Here is a 21987-nt window from a genome sequence, read left to right on the forward strand (position 1 = left end):
ATAAAGGAGAGGAGTATAAGTGTGGGTAAGTGCTGCAGAAATGGTGAGGGAGCAAGCACAGGCTTGGCTTAATTAGAACCAAGTCTCCTGGTCTAGATGACGTGAGGACAACTTGCTTGATTAAATGGTTGGAAAGTGAGGTCTACAAGGCCAAGGCCAGTGGGCTTGGAATTGTTTTATTTAGATGGTAGAAACTCCGAGAGGAAGGACCACTCTCCAGGAGGTGCAGCCAGCTGGGAATGTCTTCACTAAGGCCCTAGCAAGCAAGGAGGTGGCCTAGGCTGTGTGTTGCAGGTGAAGTGAGGCAATAGTTAAAATTCAACCCATTCCCAAATGCTCAAGGTCTGAAATAAGAGGTCGCTATTTCTTTGAAATGCTTATGCATCTCTGGAATTTGGTTACGAAATGTCTCAAGTACCCAAACAGCAAAGCTTATAATCAAAGCAAATTACTTTTAAATCAGTCCAGTTGTACTCCGAACTATATGCAATGAAATTGAGCCATGGAAATACTTGGGCTGGGAAATCTGCATTCTTCCACTTGATTCTAGACTGAAACCAGTGGCAGGTCAATCACTGGTCAGTTAACACAGGCCAACTACTTCACCACATGTCACCAACCAGGCAGAGGCTATATGCATAATGAGGAAAGAAAAAGTGTTTCAAAAGCACACATTGTTTGATCACAATTGTACATTTGCCTCCTTCTCCAGCTTGGTTCTTTTAATCATTCAAGATGTGTTCATGCTGTAATCTATGACAGCTTTATCTCTGTAGGTCATAACACTTAGCATTGTAAGTGTTTTCTTGAGCTTTAAAAATAAATCTGTTGGGGGGAGGGAAGTTGAACCTGCATGGTAATGTCAGGCACGCGAGCACAAGCATGTGAACACAAGCACTCAAGCCAAGAAATTTAAAATCACGGTTTCCATAGTAACGTTTAACTTGTCTGTGTCATACACATTTCTCAAGAAATACATTCACCAGATTACCTAGTGACATAAATTGCTCCACTGGCCTGCAAAGGCAGATTTCCCAATTCTCTGTTACTCTGAAAGGTCTTCCCCCTATTGGTTCATCTGCTGTAATGAACCTGGGGCAAGAAACTGAAGTCCAAGCCCTGACTTCTGTCTGGATCAGCATCTTACTTACCTTTGAGATTAGTTTTCCTGCAACTAATTCCCTTTCCTTCCTTTCTCCTTCGCAGATATATGTTGGGTAAAGGAGGAAAACGGAAGTTTGATGAGCATGAAGATGGGCTGGAAGGCAAAATCATGTCTCCCTCTGATGGTCCATCTAAGGTGTCTTACACCTTACAGCGCCAGACTATCTTCAACATTTCCCTTATGAAACTCTACAACCACAGGCCCCTCACTGAGCCCAGCTTGCAAAAGACCGTTTTAATCAACAACATGTTACGGCGCATCCAGGAGGAGCTCAAACAGGAAGGCAACCTGAGGCCTGTGTTCACCCCCTCCTCCCAGGCAGCTAACTCCCTGAGTGACAGCTACCGGGAAGCGCCACCTGCCTTCAGCCATCCCGCGTCCCCACCCGCGCACCCCTGCGACCTCGGAAGCACTACACCCCTGGAGGCCTGCCTCACCCCGGCCTCGCTGCTCGAGGACGATGACGACACTTTTTGCACTTCCCCGGCCCTGCAGCCTGCGGCTCCTACCAAACTCTCACCTCCAGCTCTCCCGCCAGAAAAGGACAGCTTCTCCTCCGCCCTGGACGACATTGAGGAGCTCTGCCCCACATCTACCTCCACAGAGACGGCGGCCGCGACTGACAGCTTGAAACCCAGCAAGTCCAGTGCCCCGAAACCCGAGGGGCTCCCCGAGGGCCGGCCCGATGACCCGAGGCTGATGGACTCTCTGCCTGGGAACTTTGAAATCACAACGTCTACGGGGTTTCTCACAGACTTGACCCTGGACGACATCCTCTTTGCCGACATCGATACATCGATGTATGACTTTGACCCCTGCACATCCGCATCAGGGACAGCTTCAAAAATGCCCCCTGTGTCGGCCGATGACCTCCTCAAGACTCTGGCCCCTTACAGCAGTCAGCCCGTCACCCCAAGCCAGCCTTTCAAAATGGACCTCACAGAGCTGGACCACATCATGGAGGTGCTGGTCGGTTCCTAAGGCCTAGGGCCCTGGGGCCTCTGCACGCCCCGCCCCTGTGAGCGTTCCCTTGCCCTGATAGCTCTCCGCACTGTGCATGCACCCTTGCTTGCCTTTTTCAGAGAAAAAGAAACGTTTTACAAAAGGATCACACTAGTTTTTGCTTTGAGCAGAGTTGGAGTGCCTTCATCCTAGTATGACCACTTTTAATAATGCTTTTTTGAGTGGTTCCTCAGAGACCTACGACCCTGGAAGAGGAAAGAATACATTGGAAGACAATGTTGCTTATGTTGAATGACAGAAATAAACAGTTCAAGTGAAGCACAAGGAATAAGTTGGAAAAGCTGTAAATTGCATGTGCATATTGGTCTATTTTTTCTATAAGTTTTATTGCAAGAGGTAAAAAAAGGAAAAATATATATTATTATTTAGATAATCTCAATACTTTTTCTGGCATTTTTGCCCTGTATAGGTTGACTTGTCAATTCAGCCTTTTTAGAGGCATTAACTACTCCTCATAAGTGTTGCATTTACATGGCTGTTTAGAAACTGCTGCCCAAATTTATTTTATATTTTTGTACAGATTCTGCAGTTTATGATATTGTTTTTCTAAAAACAAATGCTGTTTATACATATGAGATAGCTATTTTGATAGGATTTGCTCACATAGTTCCTGCAAACTTCAGATGTGCAAGTTGCACTTGTACTTTTATAGAGCTGTAATGTTTTATATGTGTTTGGTGCAACGAGAAAATTGGATCAAATCAATCCACAGTTGTCCCCAAATGCACACACACACACACACACACACACACACACACACAGCTTTAAGAAAGGGCCAGGCACTATCACACCCAAATTTCACAAGCACTGACCCCCTGGCATGAACACCCGCCAGCACTGTGACTTCCAAGCCAGAGCCACGTTTGCTTATCAAACTTGCATGAAGCAGTTGGCGGGAGATGGCCATTGAACTGGGGCTTCAGTGATGGTTCTCTTCAGCTCCCTCTCTTGAGGGGACGGCTACCGAATACTCACATGTATTTATGCCAAGTTTGCGCTTTTAAGTATTATTTTTTAAACGAAAACCCAAGTCTTTCCTTTCTGGCATAATTTTTATGATGACCTGAAGTTTTACATGCAGACAACATTTTAGGAAAAGCAAGCAACCTCTTCATGGAACTAAACCTACTGCAGTGCTTAGGCTTGGGAAGGAGGACATCTCCCCTGGAAGGCATCCATCATGTTGCTCAGTTGTCTTCCCCAGCTTCCCTTCCCTAGGGCCCCTAGGGCTTTCGTTCCCTCTGTTGCTAAGTGCTGAAAATGGCATCTTCCTGATCACCACAGTGAGCTCGGCTCACTTCGGCCCAGCCCGGGATGCACTCTTACAACATCGGTGGCTCTTGAACCTGAAGTTGTTCCCATTGCGTCATGGCTTCCTATCCAGTTGCTTTCTTGAATCAGCTGCTTTAACTACACTCTACAAGGCTGTTTTACCCAAATACAGAGAAAGGACTTTCTATGCATGGTTCCTGCCCCCTTGCAGCCCTGACCCTTTCTTCCCTCGCACCCCCCAGGACACTTGGGAAGTAGCTTTTTATCTCTAGTGGTGTACATTTAATTTTGAAACCTTTGAAATGTATCATGCTTGTTGCCGAAATTGTTTGTGGCCTGTTTCGTTTCAGTTTTTTCTTTTCTTCCAATGGTACTTTAGCTGGTTACAACCTATATTGTTGAAATGCAGATAGCTTCTTTAGGAATAACTTTTATATTTATTTAAGAATTTTTAAATTATGGGATTTGTGTTGTTGTCGTCTTTGTTGTTGGTCATTTGTCAATATTCAGTCACCAATTCTGCTCACTTCTTGCCATGGATACAGTTGAGTTTTTTCTGGCCAATTAAAAAAGACAGCTTTATAAAATGGCACTTTAAACAAGTCATAGACCATTTTATTTTTATAATGCACATGGCAAAGCAAATACATTTGTGATGAAGGAACTGCTCACCTAAGCAAAAGATTTGTGTATATGATTACATCTTTCTCCATTCTGATTTACTTTTTCCCCCCACTTGAATGTGTTTTTAAAGACTAATTATCAACTCAGTGAAGCAGTGAGAAACGGATCAAACTGCACTTGTTCTCCTCCAAGCAGCCTCCACTTGGGCACCTCTTACTGCTGTGGGTAGGTCATTTCCCTTGACAGGGCCGGGGACACCTTGTCAAGGCGAGTGTGGTTATAGATGCTTCCAGTGTCCTTGTGCCTGTGTTAGGAGCTTCCTTTTCCTGTGGAGAATAGGTCAGCCCAGACACCATGCTCTTGATAACTGGAGGATCTGGCAAGCCTGCCACATGCCGCACACATTCACATACGTATACATTCACAATAGTGTTGATTATTCTGAACAAAAGCAGGGTAAGGCGGTTGATTTGCCATTGTTAAAAACTGATTTACAGTAACTTAGAACAACTGTACTTTGGTTGGATTAGCAAATCGTGTGTTTAAACAAATCCCATATGTTGGGCAACAGTTCAAATAAGCACAGCAAAGTGTTGCCCAAACATGGTTCTCTGACTCTCGTATTTGTAAGGCTGGGCTTCAGAATCAAAACAAAAACCCCCAACAACAGCAGGCAAATGCTTTTCACTCTGGATACCCTTGCCATGAATTCTTTGATAGTCAGGGTCTAATGAGGAAGACATGGCAAATTAGTGGCCCGCTTAAAAAAGAACAAAACCATCGAGTGTTCTAAGTTATCGTTGCATCTTATTTTTACAAAGTGATGTCCCAACAGGGAAGAATGTGACCCTGTACATGGTCTCCAAGTCCTAGTTTGAGAGTGGGACGTGCTTCCAGATACCACCTGGCAGCAATGCCTTCCCCTTCCTAAAGGACATCTTGTGTCATTCAGAGTCAGGCAGGCAGTGTGAGGTGCCTCAAGGGGAAAGACACGCCAGGTAGGGCTGGAAGAGGACAATTGTTGACAGTGATGTGCAATGAAGTGACAAGAGGAGAGCAGAATAATAAGAGCTTTGAATTTGAAGTGATTTTTTTTCATAAGTTATTTATTCCTTTCTTCTATGTAAATATATTTATTTTACTGTGGAGCTCTAACATCTGGATCGTAACATGTGCAGAATGTATATGGTAGGAATGTATTTTCTTATAGGCATGTCAATCTGTATTAAAGGGGGTCCGAGCCAGACCCCTGGGTCTTCTCATCGTGTGCACAGTCCACATTGATTTTTACTCTCTTCTCTAGTGAAGGTCTATTTGAAATATGCAAAAGGTATGGATGAGGAATGTTTTAATACCTCCAAATTTTTAAGAAAATCAAGCATCAAAGGGTTGATATTTTTAAACTTTTTTTAGTAACACCTCTTTATGACAGAAGGGGCAACCACCCTGAAACCCTCCTTCACACCAAAGGGTGAGAAATAACCAGAGCCTCCACTACACCTCGAGTGTCTTTATCAATCAAGCTTTTTATTGCCATAGCCCCTTGGAGTTCCCCAACTGCCCTGAGGTCAATCAAGGAAAATTTCTTTAATAAATAAGCTCCAAAGAGCTAAAGTATCCACTTACAGATCATTTTTAAAGCTTAGATTTAACCACCTTTGTGGTAAACAATCAATTATGAATACTGCCGGGCAGCCTTCTTAAATGACAGATGTACAAAAAAAGAGACTACTTCGTGCAAGCAATTGTTATGCTCTGTATAAATTGTCTTAATTTCAAAACCTTGCTGACCTGTTGGACCTTTAAACATTTTTTGAAAATACTGAAAAGAGTATATTTAGCCTGTTCTGGCTGTGAATGGTTAACTTCCTGTAACTGCTGACGGCAGCGAGGTGTGTGCGTCCTGCTTGTGTATAATTGTTTTCAGTGCTTCTAAGAATGAGTCTAAATGGTTCTGAAAATTAGCCAGGATCCAGTGCTATTGCAGACAAAGCCAATAAAAATTTTGGACATCTTTTGGGGATAAGTTTGGAAGAGAAGTGCATCCACAGGAGCAAACAACCAAGATTCTGGAAAAGATTTACATAGTGAGATGTTTGCTGAATGGTTTTTGAGGAGGGCTTTTGTCAAACAAGGAGGTGTAACCTTCTCCCCCACCCCAGACCTGAGAGCTGTGCCTTTTCTATGCAATATTACAGACGTTACATCGGAACCCAGATGGCTGTATTCACACGTAGGTTTGGGCTGTAATCTAAACAATTGGACAGATTAAATGTACATGGAAATGAGCAGTCTTACTTTTGTAGTTTTATATTATACAATAAACAGTTAAAAGATGAGAAAGGCGTGTTCGCAGCTTCTTTCTGCCTGGAGCCCCACCAGGCGGTTGGCCCTCGGCCTCTGCTGCGGTTGGTGCTGCTCAGCTCGCGTCGTCTCGGTCACAGGAGCACCTTTCTCGTCCGGTCCCCCTGCCTTTGGGCCCTTCTCCACCTCCTTGTTCTCAGTCCCCCAACTCTTCTCTAAATGTTCTTTTCCTCAGGGTCTGGTAGGTGAACGAGCCCTTTGCCCAGCCTCCATTCCTACCACTTGCTCTCCCAAGGGGCTCTGGCCCACTCGTCTCTGAAAATGTGTGCCCAGCACCTGCTTCTGCCCGCAGCTCTGGACCTAAGTATATACCAGGCTTTGCCGTCTCACACTCAGTGCTTCTCAAACAGCCTTTTCTCCCCATGGGGCTGAGCCTTCCCCTTTGGCCTCATCACCCTTCTCCTGGGCTTGATTCTGCCGCCCCCCACGAGGCCTGTTCTCCAGTCCAAGCCGCTGTTGCAAATGTCCGCCCGCTCCGCGCCACCTCCTTCCGGTCGCCACCACCGCTTCCCCCACCCAGCCAGCTTCTCTCTCGGCCTCTGGTCCCGCTTCCCAACTACACTGACTGCAACAGAGGCTCCGCCCACATCCTTGATGATAGAGTTGACATCCCAGAGTGCTAGCGGTTCACACATTCCACATCCTCTGGCACCCCTCCCCCCCCTTTATGCAACCTAGTCCCCCATCTAAAGAGGTTAATGGAGGAGATACTGTGCAATCCGCAACTGGACCAGCTTTGATGGGAGTCATGGGATCCAGCTCGCCTGGTCCCCACAATTATGGGCCCGATACCAGTCAATGAGGGGACGGGGCTGGATGTGAGGGGCCTGGGAAACGAGGAATCCATTCAATCAGCAATGGAATATTGGGGCGGGAAAGGGGGGCAGAGTTGGGGAGGAGTTACAGGTTAAATGGTGCCCTCAAGAAGAGAAGTTGAAGTCATTCTGAACCCCTAGTATCTCAAAATGTAACCCTTAATTTAGAAGTGGGGTCTTTACCAAGATAACCAAATTGGAACGAGGTCATTAGAGTGTGCCCTAATCGAATATGATCGGTGTCCTTAGAAAAAGGGGAGCTACTGACACAGGCAAGCACTCAGGGAGAACAGCGTGTGAGGATGAAGGCAGAGATCATCAGGTTGATAGTCACAAAGCAAGCAGCACCAGAGGCGGCAAGCCAGCCACCCAAAGCAAGGAGCGGGGCACGGAACAGCTTTTCCCTCAGCGCTCCGAAGGAGCCGACCCTGCTGATGCCTCAATCTCATTGTTCTGTGGCCTCCAGAACAATGAATTTCTGTCGTTAAAGCCACTCAGTTTGTAGTGCCGTGTTACGGCAGCCCCAGCGAGCTAATACAGGAGAACAGGATGAGCTCTTTCAGACATCCCGGTGGAGATACTCATTAGGCAGCAAGAAATAAGAGTCCATTGCTCAGCAGAGTGGTTTGTCTCTGGAATATGAGCATCTGCTATTAATTAGAGAGAGAGCTGTGGCGAATTGTTCACTCTCTTTGTGCTTGTGAGGGCAAGATAAAGTCCTAACTCCTAAATCTCTTTGAAAATGTTGACAATGCAATATAAATTCAAGTTTGGAGTGTTTTCTATCTGCCTGCCTGCAACCATGCCTAGCACATAGCAGGCACTCAAAATTTTGTTGAATTAAAAAGGAAAAACCCTTTGTGTGGTTTTCCCTGGCATAGGAGAAGCACAGAACTCAGTATCCCTTGTCTGGGTCCCAGGTTCACTCCCATCCCGACCCTCTGGAACCCCACTCCCAGCACCTGTCAAGCCCTGGCTCGTGCCCCCATGTCAGCTTGTAGAAATTCTCCCCATTGCTCCAAGGCCAAGCTCAAGTGTGTCCACACAGCCTTCTCCACCTCCCAAGTCAGAACCAACGTCTCACTCTTCTGGAGGGCTCTGGGCATCTGCAAACACACTTAGCAAGTCTTGCCATGAAACAACCCGTTGTTTCTTCTGCTACCTTCTGCTCTTCTAAAGAGCGGTGACCGGGAACGTTCATCTTTGGCAGAGGTCAGCAAACTGTGACTGCAGGGCTGAATCCTTTCCACGGCTTATTCGTGTAAGTAAGGTTTTATTGGAACACCATGTTCATCTATTTGTATATTGTCAATGGCTGCTGTTCTACAATGGTACAGAGACCATATGCTTCTCAAAATCTAAAATGTTTGGTCCTTAACTGAAAAGGATTGCCAAATCCTGATCTTTGCAAATCACACAATGCTTCGGTCAGTGACCATAGCTGTGCAGGCCACAGTCCCTGTTCAGGGGCTGACATAGACTGGGACATACACTCCAGGAAAGTGATGTTTACAGGTGCAGGGGCGGGGCCCCCAAGGGCACCGAGTACTGGAGGTTGGGGCGTGTGGACCAGAGAAGGCAAAGCAGTCAGAAAAGTCACATAGAGTGGCTACTTTCAGAGAGCTTGAGACCTGGGAGGAAGCTCCAGCATGGATTTTCTGGCCAAAAGGCCCCATTTTATAGATGTGAAAGATGAGAGAGAGGGAGTGATTCTTGTCTAAGGCAAGACAGTTTACAGCATAAGGGTTTAGAGCTTGGCACACAACCAGACGGCCTGGGTTGGAATCCTGGCTCCACCATTTATAGCCTATAACCCCAGGCAAGTTCCTGAACCTCTCTGTGCCTCAGCTTTCTCATCTATAAGAGGAGGGTAATAATTGAGCTTATTTCATGCAATGGTGGGATTAAATGATCCATACATGTAAAGCACTTAAAACAGTTCTAAGACATTAAAAAAGAAGTCCACAGATGTTAGCTCCAGCTACATAACAGTGGGTAAGGCTGAAATTCAGGTCTCCACTCAGTGTGGTTTTAGATTGGGCCACAAAGCAAAGCCTGGGGCATGTTAATGCCAAAGGCACACTTTGAGAGGGCACCACTGTGGCCCGACATCCTGCTTGCTGTCATGGTGGTCAGCTATTTGCTTACTGAGGACTCTGTGTCCAAACTTCTGAGGCAGTCCAGGATCCTAGAGGGTCTGTTGCCTCCTCCACCTTTGCTTTCAATGTCCTTTTGCTCCTCTTAGAAAGGAAGTGTTGACTGAATCAGGAGAGATAGTCTCCAGGATTACCACTTCTGAGCACTCACGTATGCCAGGCGCCTCTAAGTGTTGGCATGTGTGATCTGTGGACTTCTCACCCCAGCCCTTTGAGGTTTATCTTCCACCTCCACTTTACAGAGGAAGGTGTCCAGGCTCAGAGAGGGTAAGCAACTTCCTAAAGATCACACAGCTGGCAAGTGGCAGGGCTGTGATAGTGGGCCGGGCCCCTCTGACTCCTGTAGCCCCTTCAGCACACTCTTCAGTTGCCTGTCATTACTCCCCATGTCACTGGGGTCCACAGGCAGGCTGATGCTTGGAGGCTGAGCAAAGCGAGGGAGTCAGGATACTGCATCCCAATCCGAGCTTACCTTCTTTCACCTGCTTGGACAAGCCACCTCACTTCTTTCCTTCCTCACAGGGGTGTGGACCCTCCCCCACACAACCTCCTCCCACCCACCGCCGGCACACCAAGGAATTACCCTTAGGGACAGGAGGAAGAAGATCTGTGGGCCCAGTGCTGAACCAGGAGCTGGGACTGCTCGACAGAGCCAACTGCACCATCAGTTCTCGTCTTGGCTCTGTGAGACCCGGGGCCTGTCACTACCCCTTTCAGCAGATCAGCTGGCTCTGTGGCAGAGAAAGGAGGCAAGACTGCATGCATGCCGTGTGCTGTCCAGGCCATGGCTCTTTCTGGCAGCAAGTTAGAATTCTGGGGGTTCCACCAGCATCTTTGCCAGGAGTCTGGGCCTCAGAGATTTTACAAAATCTTGCAGGTGGGAACAGTGCCACGGCTCTAAGGTGCCAGCCTCCAGGGCCTCTGGGATGGCGCAGCCGTGTGCATGATGGGGAGGCACACGCTGGCATTGTCCCCAGAGCTGGGAACCCCCTTGCTGCTGCCCCAGCCCGAGAGCCGCCAGAGGCCTCCAAGCCCTCCCCTCCCCCAACCCTCCCCAGGCTGGGAGGGGCCAAGCTGCCAGCTGCTAGCAAGGCCTATTGTTCAGCAGTGACAAGAAATGGCTGCAGGAGCACAGGCCGGGAAAGGCTAGAGACAGACGAGGGGAGGGGTGGGGCGAGCCGGGGAGATGTCTCCTGACGCTGGCTTCAAGGCGGTCGGCCCTCGTGCCTAGAAGCCAGAGTCCAAACACACCCAACAGACTTTTTTTTCACTTGTCTTCTCAGCATGTGATTATGGGTGGAAGTTCTTGTCACTATTTTTGTGTTAGTATACAGAGTCAGACCGCTTCTAGAAAAGGGGTTTGGGTCACTCGTCTCCCAGCTGAGGGCCTGACAACAGTGCCAGGTGGCCAAGTGCTTTTGAAATAGTGTGGCTCAGTCAATCCAATCCACACGCTCCTGGGGAATGCTGCTTCCCTCAGCCTGGAGAGCTTCCAGTGACGGTGATACTCACCCTTGAGTGTGACAGCTTAACAATATGGGAAGCATTTCACATATATTCACTTGATTTGATTGTCATGATGATTCCAGAGGGGTTGGCAAGCAGGAGAGGCTGAGCAGGCATGGGGAAACTGAGGTACACAGAGGGGCCTGAGGCTGCTAAACAGGGGGGCAGGGGCAGGGCTGCAGTCCTGAGTTCTGGACTTCATCGCCTTCTGGTGCCTTGGAGCTTAAAGAAACTGGCCAGAATCTTAGTTATGAAAACTTAAGGGTCAACAGCAAGGCGCGGAGCTAGAAATCACGTGCTCTCTTGGAGCTCTGTGACAGACGGCGGTGGGGACGAAGGCCGTTCAGAGCTTCCATCTGCCCTTCCCATACCCGAGAGTCTCCATCCTCCTGCCCCAAACACGCACTTCTCCCGGAGTTGAGGGGTGCAGCCGAGGCCCCTCCCCATTTCAGGTTGTTAGGCCCAGGCCCCATGGTGACCCACGGTGCCATCCCAAACACACAACCCAAGAGAAATGTGGGCACTTGCTGTGTCAACCCAGCTGTGAGACAGATCCCGCAGGCCCTCCGGCTACCCCAGCTGCTGCCCCCAAGCCTCTCCAGGCACCGGAGGGCTTGCTCTCTGTCCCTCTCTCGCCCTCTCCAGCCTCCTCCCACCGTCTCTGACCATCAGTCTCTCTGCCTCCCTGTTCTGCCCTTTCCAGCCCATTTAGGCCCTCTGCCTCCGCCTGATTCTCCATCACTTCAGGGAAGCCAGCTTAGCTGCAACAGAGTCTGCTGATGACACAGGCCTTGGGTCTGGGAGCTGGACTTCAGCCCCTGAACTGTGAGGCAGGCCTGGTGGGACTGGGGGCTCCAAGGCTCAGGTTCATTGAGGTCTAGGGACCTCTACGTCCCCAGGCAAGGGGCTTACCTGGTGGTCCAGCGCCTCGGTGCTGCTTCCCCATCTGGCTGCCCAGACTCCTGGCTATGGGGTAAGTCGTGGGAAGAGGTTTTCTAGCTCTGTTTTCCAGGTTGGCCTGAGCAGCTCTGACTGGACTTAAGTATAACTGGCCTGTAGGTGAGGAGCGGGATTCGTGGCAGAGGGGAGGGCCTCCCACACCAGGCTCCAGGGGCCAGCTGAGCTGGGGGTGGGGAGTGCCAGGTGCTGGGGGAGGTGGGCTCTGAGGAGAGGTGCCTGCCTGGGCAGGGGACGGGAGCAATGTCAGGGAGCAGGGGGCAGGCAGTGGGAGAGTCTTGGGTCATTCTGTTCTGCGTGGTGTGCAGACAGGCTGTGCAGGAGCTGCCTGGGGCTGAGGACCCGGGCCCTCAGGGAGATGCGGGGGGAGACTACCTTCTCTACAGCACCTGCTCTCTGCTGCACATGGCACTGGGCCATCTCTGGTCACCCTCTTTCTAACCCAGACAGAGAAATGGGCCCAGAAAAGTTAGGCAACCTGCCCGAGGTGGCAGAGCTCGTAACTGGGAAGCTGTTGGGGGTGGGGGTGGGGCAGTGAGGGGCCAGGAGCAATTTCTGGTCCCCAAATTCTAGCAGTCTATGTCCCTGTCCTGCCAGACCCCTCAGCTGGGCTGCAGGGAAAGATAGAATGGGCAAAACAGGCCCTTGGTCCTACCCACCGAAACTGAGCACTCTGGGTCCTGACAAACTGGGGGGCAGAAACTTTTCCAGCTAAAATACTCTGCAGGCCTGTCTGATGGCCAGTAGTGATGAGAAGACCATGGCCAGGGCAGTGCAGGTGAGGGAGCCCCTGTGGCTCACCTGTCCTTTCACTCAGCCTTTACCAGCTCATCCCCCAAGGTCCCCATCGCAGCAGATGGCACCACTCACCTAACCAATGAGGCCCAAATCGTTGGAGCCCTTCCCGACCCATCCCTTTGGCACAGCCCCCACCCCATCCGCAAAGGCTGTCTGTTCTGCCTTCCAGACAGAGGCAGAACCACTACCGGCATCTCCCTGGCAGGATTGTCACCTCTCAGCTCATTGCTCTGCTCACACCCTTGTCAGGATCCTTGGTCCTGAACAGAGCAGGCAGAATGATCCTTTAGAGGTATAAATGAAAGCTGCGCTCCCCCAAGTGTACACATGGATCGCCTGGGGAGCTTATGGATTCTGAGGCAGCAGGCCTGGGATGGGCCTGAGTGCCCGCATTTCTAACAAGCTTCCAGGAGATACTGGTCCACGGATGGCACATGGAGTAGCTGAGTGTTAGATTCCGGTACTCGTGTGTTCCAAGCACTCTGCCGGCTTTCTGGGAATAAAATCCCAAATTCTTGTCCTGCCATGTAACTTTGTGGCCCCTGTTACTTCTGCAGCCCCCCTGCCCCACTGCCCTTGTCCACTTGGCTCTGGCCCCACCGCCTTGCTTTCTGGCTGCACTGCTTCCTGAGGGTGTACCTCCTTGTGTTTATTTGATGATGGTGCCTCCTTCACTGAACTGTAGGGTCCGCAAGGGCTGTGATCTGTGTTGTTGAGGCTGCGTCTCCAGTGCCTCACTCTGTGACTGCTCACTGAAGAAACTGGTTTGACTAGGTGCTGCTGGGTGCTGGCTCCAGCACCATCACACAGCCCTACCTGCCCTCCTGTGCCCCAGCAGGAGGATGCGCAGGGGGTGAGCCACCTGACAGTGTGGCCAGTCATATGCCCCAACCTCCGTCCCCTGTCTGCAGGGGGCTGTTTTGCATGGAGTATCTCATTTAATCGCACTGCAGTCCAGCAAAGCAGACTGTTTTACCACCTACCTGCCACTCTTTAGGGAGCCACTTTCCTTCCTCTGGGTCAGTGTGCCCTGACTTCCTCACCCTGTGCTCCCCCAGGGCCAAAGCTGGGGCAGGGTAGTCGGGTGGAGAGGCTAGCTCTACGCCCCTCTCCTCCCTTGTGCCCTCAGGCTGGGGGGACACACCCTGGCCCTGGGTAGTTGAACAATCTCTGTGCTCCACCTCCCACCTGGTAAACACACACTGATGAGGGTTAGGAGGGGTGAGAAGGGGGCATCTCCCAGGCCAGATCACTGATGAATATGATGATGTGCGTGCTGCCCTTGCCACCAGCTGAGAGGCACTCCCCCTTCCCCGTGGAGAAAGCTTTGTGCTCTTAGCCTGGCCACCCCTCACCCGAAGGGCTTTGTCTGGGCAGGGAGGGCATCGTGGACAGAGGATGCTAGGAAAGAGGGGCTGCCTGGTCCTGCCCTGAGGGAGAGGGGAGTGGGCAGCAGAAATCTCTTAAACATTATCACCTTTAAAGATATTTTGTTAATAGACTTTATTTTGAGAGCATTTTTAGGTTTATAGAAAAATTGTGGGAAAAGTACAGAGAGTTTTCATATATCCCCTCTCCCTGCCCCCTGCCCCAAGTGTCCCCTATTACTAACATTTTGTATTAGTGGGTTCCGTCTGTTACAGTTGAGCCAGTTATCGGTCCTATAGGTCAAGTCTTCCTCATCATGAATGTGGAATCTCTCTCCATTTATGTAGATCTTTGATTTCTTTCGTCAGCATTTTGTGGTTCTCCTCATATAGATTTTGTGCTTATATTGTTAGATTTATACCTATGTATACAGTGCTAATGTAAATGGTGTTATGTTTTTAATTTCAAATCACAAAATAGTCAACATTTCAACATTTGAAACATGAATCATGCCACATCCCGGCCCTCCAACAACTTTCCACTGAACCTAAACTGCAGCTCTCCCTTCCAACTGCGTTTCCTCTAAGTGCTCCCTCACCGCAGGCCCTGACACCACACTAGCCTTTCTTACAGGGACCACCACGCCCTGCTTGATTCTGCCTCAGGACCTTTGCATTTGCTATTCCCTCCCCTCTGTCTTTGTACTTTGTTCAACACTATGAAATAACTACTTTTATAGACCAAAAAAGGGTTAAATGTCGGTGAGTACATAGTATTCTACCTAATTGTCCCACTTCTTTCCATCTTCCAAGTCTCAGCTCAAACGCCATCTCAGAGGGGCCTTCCCTGACCACCCCATCCCACCTCCAGCCAGGCATATCACTTCGGTGTACTTTCTTCAAAGCATTTATCTTCATCTGAAATCACCTCATTTATTTATTTGTGTCCTTGTTTCTTATCTGTTTTCTTCCCTGTAGCTCACTCATAACAGTAAGAACCTTGTCTTGATCAATAAGATTCTCAGAGACCAGATGGGCTGGGAACTCCAGATACTTGCTTGCACCACCCTAGGGAGGGGGAAGCCACCCCCACACTCCAAATTTAACTGATGCCGTATTTCCAACCAACTCTGTTGTTGGGAATGGAGCCTGAGTACCTGACATAGAACAATAGGGAAACATGATATTTTTCCCATAAGTGTTGAGGCCTAAAATTCAAAACCTCCATGATCATGTGGTTGAACAGTAGCATGGATTGTTCAGTAAAGGGTTCTATTAGGGACAAAGAGGGTGAGAACCAGCCCTGCCTCCACGACACCCGTATGTTTCCTTGGCTACCGCCTCCTCCAGCCCATCCCCCACTCTGCAGCAGAATAGCTTTCCTTATACTTTGAGGTATTCCTCCAGCTCCTACTCTGATCTACATTTAGTGGCTCCCTACTGCCACGAGGAAATATTCAACCCCTCTGCCAGGAGCCCCTCCTCCCCTCCTAAGCAGTCCCTGCCCATCCTGTGGGGCCCAGCTTAGGCCTCAGCCCCCAGGAAAGGTTCCTGTCTGCCTGCTCATACCGCTCCTGTGGGCCTCCCGTCAGCACCCCGTCACTTTGCTCAGACCCCAGCGTTTCTCTGAGAAGTGCTGGGGCCTATCTCAGAGCTCAGACTCCAGAAGAACAAGGACTGAGTCCGGAGACTCTGAGCGCCAATGGCCACGGCAGCAAGTGTGGCTTCTTGGAAGGGAAAGGGGGAGAGACTGAGGGGCCTCCCAGCGGGAGAGGACCTTTGTCTCCCCCTTGGTAGGAACAGACCCTCAGGGCACCCCAGCCCAGAGAGGTGTGGCATGGCGCCCCCCCCCCCGCCCCCGCCCCGTGTCCATGTGGCAGTCTCTCCTCCCCTTGCTCCCCGGCCTCCAGTGTGGAGCCAGCCGGGTTTACTCAAGTAGCAGGAAAAATGTCCCCCCTTCCAAGCTGCTGCACATCTGTGCCCAGACAAAGCCAGCTATTAATCCTAGCTTTTGTGTGAGTGTTTGGGTGTTGAATTCCACTTGGATCTGCCGGCTTTTGGAAAGGGAGATTGGAGGGGATTTAGTGACAACAAAAGGAACCCACTGAGCGGAATGGGAGGGGGCCAGGGAGCTAAGAAACCCAAGGGCATTCACTGAGCCTGGTGAGAGCACTTGGGAGCCCAACATCAGCCAGAGACAAGCAGGGCTCCCAAATTCCCAGGGTCTGAGTCAAGAAAAGGGACCACTCCCCAGAAGAAATATACCAGCTTTAAGGCCTGCCTTCTACTCCAGATGCTGCCTAGGGCTGAGGCTCCAGCCTGACGGGGCCTGGGCACTGCCCTTGGTGCTGTTCCTTTCAGGCCAGGGCTGCCATCCTCAGGGGTGGCCAAGGGTGGAGCAGGAGATAGGGACCAGCAAGAAGCCCTAGTGGGTGAGTCTGGGACAGTCCTTACTGCCACTGGGCCTCAAAGCCACAAGGAGTCACTTTTTAAGTGAGCTTTCCGTCTGGGGGTGCTGCCTCCAGAGGAGCACTGAACTGTCAGGTCCCACCAAGAAGGACAAGTGATTTGAACTCTGTGGGGTGGAGGCACCTCCGGAGCATCCTCCTCCTTTCCCTACTTTACCTGAGATGTCTGGCAAAGTCACTCATAAATCCATTCGATAGCTGACTGAACCAGTGCTCTGTGGGCCAGGTTCTGGTTTAGCTGCTGGGCAGCAAATGCAAACTGTGCTGCTTCCTAACACTTCCGTGCTCAACTAAGCTTCCGGGCTTATTTAACTATTTTCTAATGTCTGTTAGCACATCCACAGATGGTTTATTCTACCTTAATTAACTCTAGAGAGAAAACAGTAAACTCAAACTTTCATTCATTCATTTGTCCATCTCCTGACTCATTGAGCTGATGTCAGGCGGGCCCACAAGGTCCTCTGTACTAAAACCCCGAATGCTCTTCCAATTCTTTCCTGGTCTTTGGGGAAGAGGATTTCACAGGTGCTCAGCCTGCTGCTGTAAGGGCTCTTTCTTTCCAACACTGTTTCCAACGACCTGGTCCCAGGCAGCCCCACTCTGGAGGGGAATGAAGAATAGGTTGGCCAGTTGCAGCCCTGACTGTCTCCTCTGGGTTAGGGAGTAGGCACAGCTCATCCAACTCCCAGGTAGAACCTTCTAAAAGACCATAAAGCCACACTGTTCCTGATTTGTAGGAGGGCATCTACACAGTTGCTGAGGAGCCCCCCTGAGCCTGGGTGACAGGCCAGCCTCTGCACTGAAGAGCGGGTCACCTCGGTGGGAGCTTCCCCTTGGGGTGGCAGTGAGGGGCTCAGAGGTATGGAGATAGTCATGAGGGTTGAGAGGAGGAGTGAGTACAGGTGGCTCTTAGTCCTTTATTTCCACACTGTAAGGTCTGGGTGGGGGTGTGGGGAGTGGGCAATGAGCAGCGGTCGGGTGAGTACATAGGCCTTGCACAGCTCCTATTCCCCAGCTCCACCTCCCTCAGCCATTTCATAGCCTAACAATGTGGGAAAGGCCTGGAAGAGGAAGAAAATTTCCGTTTGAGCCTTTATTTTGGCTTCTTGGTCAAAGGTAAGAAGCAGAGATGGGGACAAGTGGTCAGGGGATTGTTTGGAGATTTCATTGCTTCAAGATGTTGATCCCTCCCCTCCCAGAAGAAAACAGGGTTGCAAATTTTGCTCTGGAAGATAAAAATTTTAACTCCAATTCATTCTTTTCCCCTTTTGACAGAAACAAGCATATGCTTTGTAGAGCAAAGCTAGAAAATACAAAGAAGCAAAAATAAAAATGTATGATACTTACCTATGTATTACTCAGATGACTGCTAAAACCTTGCGTGTATTTTTGTAAATTCCTAAGTGCAGACACATACACACACATACCCTTTTCCATACTCTTTATTTTTCTATTAAGCAAAAATGTTATGATTATTTGGAAACTGCTTTATTTTTTCCCTCAATAATTTATCTGAATATCTTCCCAAGTAGGAACATATTTTTTTTATCCACTAGATCACATTCAACAGCATTATATTCTACATCTACACCATAATTCATTGAATTAATTTGCTAATGTTAAACATTTAAGAATTTCCAATTATTTGTTCCTGCTATGATTAACAACTCTAGTTAAAAATCTCAGGACATCTTTTTCTGGAATCTCAAGATAAAACTTATGGCTCAAAATGCATTGCCCAAGTATGCTCGGAAAGGTTGCAGTCATTTATTCTGATGGACAGTGTCTGAGACTCCCAGACCATCCCAGTGCACCCACAAACCCACTGTTGTTATTCCTGGGAATATTCTTACATCTAAAAAAGGTTGACCATTTGATACATGTAATGTTATCTCATTATTGTTTTATTTAGCATTTCTTTAATTATTAATTGGGGTCAATGGTTTTTTCATGTGCCTATTAGCCACTTTTGTTTCTTCTCTGAACTGCTCATTCATATCCTTTGTTCATTTTTCTATTGGCTAGTCTTCTTTTTAAGCCAGTTATCTTATTTAGGTGAATAGTTCTCAACCTTGGTGAATTAGAATCACCTGGGAGGATTTTTAAACAAGAATGAAAGGAAGGGCAGAGAGAGGGAGTGAGGGAAGGAAAAAGGAAGGAAGGAAAAGGCTCCACATCCCAGAGTAAATATTTGGTAAAGCCTGAGTGTACTTTTTGAAGGCTCTTCATGCTTCTAATTTGCAGCCATGGTTGAGAACCCTTGTTATAAATTAGATTTCTCCCTGTCTGGCTCCAAATGCTTTCAATGAAGAATTTATTCTCATTTCTTTGACACCCAGTTTTCTGTTATGAAGAACAGGCAGCAGAACTAGGAAACAACAGAGCACCCCCCTCCGCCACCAAATTCTATAAATCCTATGAAGGAGGCCAGAGTTTCAGGGAAGAGTGAGGCAGATGCTGTGGTCAGGCTCTCTGCCAGGTGGATTGGAAAAAATTAAAAATGCTCACTCGGGCAATTAGATGTTCCCTGAAGACAGCCTGAGCTCTCGGCCGAGGGGGATAGAGCTGGGGCTCTGTGGAACACGCTGTGAGGAAGTCGATGTGAGGCATTTCATGTCCTTTCAGATGAGCAAGAAAGAGGAGAGCCAGCCCAGGGACCTGGATCTGTCAGGAGGGAACCACTCACCTGGCTCTCAGGCCTGCCCTGGGTGGGGGAGGATCCCCAGGCGGCTCCTTCCCTCTCCAGAGGTTTGTGACAGTCTAAAACGAAGTTATTTGAAGTCCATTAAAACACAAAGGATCCGCACCCCACCCCACCTCTGCTCCACCCGATTGCAGACTGCTTGGGTCCCACCGGGGGACGGGATGGGATGAAAGGGTCTTTCTGATGATTCAGCCAGGAAGGTCACCGGAAACACCAGCTGGCGCCACACCATTCCAGGTCGTGCACTGCTGAGGCCTCACCAAGACAGCAAACACCATCTTCCAGGTGCCATGGCGCCTGAAGGTGGAGGAAAGCACTGGACAGCGTGAATCCTAGTTCACTCGGCTCCAGTGCGTGATCCTGAGCCTCAGTTTCTTCATCTGTAACTGGAGAGAGTGATGTTGATGTTCAGGGTTGCCAAGCGGACCGAAGAAGCCGCCTGTGGCGCACTGTAGGTCCTCAGGAAATGCCAGGGGTGTTCTGCCTCTGCCCCTCCGCGCTCTCTCTGTACCTTCAGGGGTCAGAGCTGAGGCCTCTGAGTCCAGCTTCGGAATCTCGGTCCTCTTTTTCACCCCCAGGTTCCCCACTTACCCTGTTGCTAAGGGGCAGAGGAGGCAGCCCTGTCCTCCTTGGTCTCCAGGCCTCCGGTGCTGAGCCTGGAGATGCCAGAAGGGGCTCCCCTCTGCCTGCCCCCAGCCCACTGCAGCCTCTTTGCCCACACTCTCCCTGTGAACCCCAGGCTCCTCCCATCAGTTCTCCACAGCCCTTGCACTTTTCCACCCAGACTTGAGTAAATGTTTTATTGTAAACTAATTTTAATTGGGTACTTTGTACCAGGAACCATGCTTCTCCATTACCTTTTTAATTGTTCACAGGAACCGTTTTGTTATCCCATTTTACAGATGAGGAGTAGTTCTGTGCAACTTGTCTAAAATCATAGGGCATTAGGGAGCAGAATGGGATTCTCAGCCACCAGGCTCCATGCTTCATATTGTTTACACTGACCTCTTGCCTGGCTGCCCCCAAGGAGCTTAATTCCAGCAAATATCCTCTTTCCCTTCCCTGGGCTCCCACTGCATCTTGCTCCTCTCCTCAGCATTTATCCTCCCTGCTTCCAATTGGTATTTCCTGGGATACCTCTTATCTCCTTTGATCACGAGTTCCCGCAGGACAGAAAATGTGTCTCGTCTTATTCATCTTTGAGTTTGGTACAATGCTTAGAACACTGTAGGTTCTTAAATTATTTTTCTAATTCTAAATTAACACATATCATTATGTGAAAAAATGGAAAACACAGAAAAAGTAAAGCAGAAAACAAGTATCATCTATGATCCCACCAGCCAGAGAAAAAACCTTTGTTAATACTTCAGGGAATTTCCTTCTAGTCCCTGTGTGTGTGTATGTGTACACACACATATATATATGAATATATATATTTATTTACTTAGACAAATAATATGTATTTTGCATAAGGTTGACCTCATACATTACTACTTTCTATACTGCTTTTTAAAAATCTATCATGAGCCATTCTTGTGTCACTAGAATTCTTTGAAAAGGGGATTTTTGATGGCTGTAGATTGTTCTCTTATGCGAAGATGCACGTCCTGTTTAAACTACTCCTGTATTGTTGTGGTTCACTCATGGTGGGGTCTGGTTATTCCCATCAGAGAAATATCTGAAGTTGAACTGTTGGGACAAAGAGAAGGGATATTGCCAAGGCTCTTGATACATCATGGTTGGCTCGGAACAAAGCCCTGTTCTAGCAAACTCTCTCCCATCCTCACCTCTCGTCCCCCCAGGTATACCCATTGACCAGCTAACCAGAAGGTGCCAGTGCTCTAAGGACTCCTCTCATTCCCAAACCACCCTCCCTTGCAAACGCTCAGAATCAGGTTGCGGGGGGCATCTGGGAGATGGAACTTAAGGGATCTGTCCAACCTATGCCCAGATCTTCCCCTTTTCTGATCTGGTCTCCATCATCAAAATTACTCCTCTGGGTTAAGGGCAGTGTGGCTTAAAGTTTGCTAGTTGTAAAATGAACTTCCAGTTGGAGACATTGCTGCTAAACCATGGCCACTAGGCTAACCTCTGTCACTAAGGAAACAGCAGCAACTTGGACCTTGAGGAAGGATTGGGACACATTACAGAATTATGCATGTTATTAATTTTATGGAAAATATTATGTAAAAGTATAAAAAAATATTCTAGGGACAAAATACAGCCACAACTTTTTAATTTTTCCACATTTTTCTAAGAGAAGTAGTTTCTTCTTATGAAATGGGAATAACCTTTAGTGAACCTTCAAATCAACACCTTCAGGAAGGTATCCAAAACCTTCTTGGATAGATTTTCATTCCACTTATAAATGGTATCCGTGAAGAAATGGGCCACGGTTCTCTAGCAGAAGGCTGGATACATGAGCCACCCCAGGAGCTGTGAGCCACTCAGAAGCCATCCACAAGAGTCAGAGTGTTTTTCCAGCTCTGTTGTAAACAATTTGGGATTTAATCTAAAGAGATGCTAAGTGGATCAATTATTTGAGGAAAGTTGTGTCAATTTCCAAGTCACTCCTGTCATCATCCAGGAAAGACGATTTTTTTTTTAAAGAACCCTAAGGCTGCCCGTAAGAGAGAGCCATTCTCTCTGCCTTGCCAGTCAGTAATAAGCAGAGGTGAATGGCTGTGCAGAATAGCCCTCCAACTGAGGGAACAAAAACAGGATCAGTGTTCTCAAGCTCAGTCACCCTCCGTGCCAGAACTGGAGGC

At 48.8% G+C, this 21987-nt stretch overlaps 1 protein-coding gene across 3 annotated transcripts in view; it reads left to right on the forward strand.

Annotated features, from left to right (window-relative positions):
- SERTAD2 (SERTA domain containing 2) overlaps positions 1 to 6427 on the forward strand; it is a 109188-nt gene extending 102761 nt beyond the window's left edge. For all 3 annotated transcript variants that reach the window (XM_017649784.3, XM_017649785.3, XM_017649783.3), the window contains one exon: positions 1207 to 6427. In XM_017649784.3, coding sequence (XP_017505273.1) covers positions 1211 to 2146 — 936 coding nt within the window. In that variant the 5' untranslated portion in view covers positions 1207 to 1210 and the 3' untranslated portion in view covers positions 2147 to 6427. The remainder of the gene's footprint in view (positions 1 to 1206) is intronic.
- The last annotated feature ends 15560 nt before the right edge of the window (positions 6428 to 21987 follow it).

Source organism: Manis javanica, chromosome 1, assembly GCF_040802235.1.
Source record: "Manis javanica isolate MJ-LG chromosome 1, MJ_LKY, whole genome shotgun sequence".
NCBI classification, from domain to species: Eukaryota; Metazoa; Chordata; class Mammalia; order Pholidota; family Manidae; genus Manis; species Manis javanica.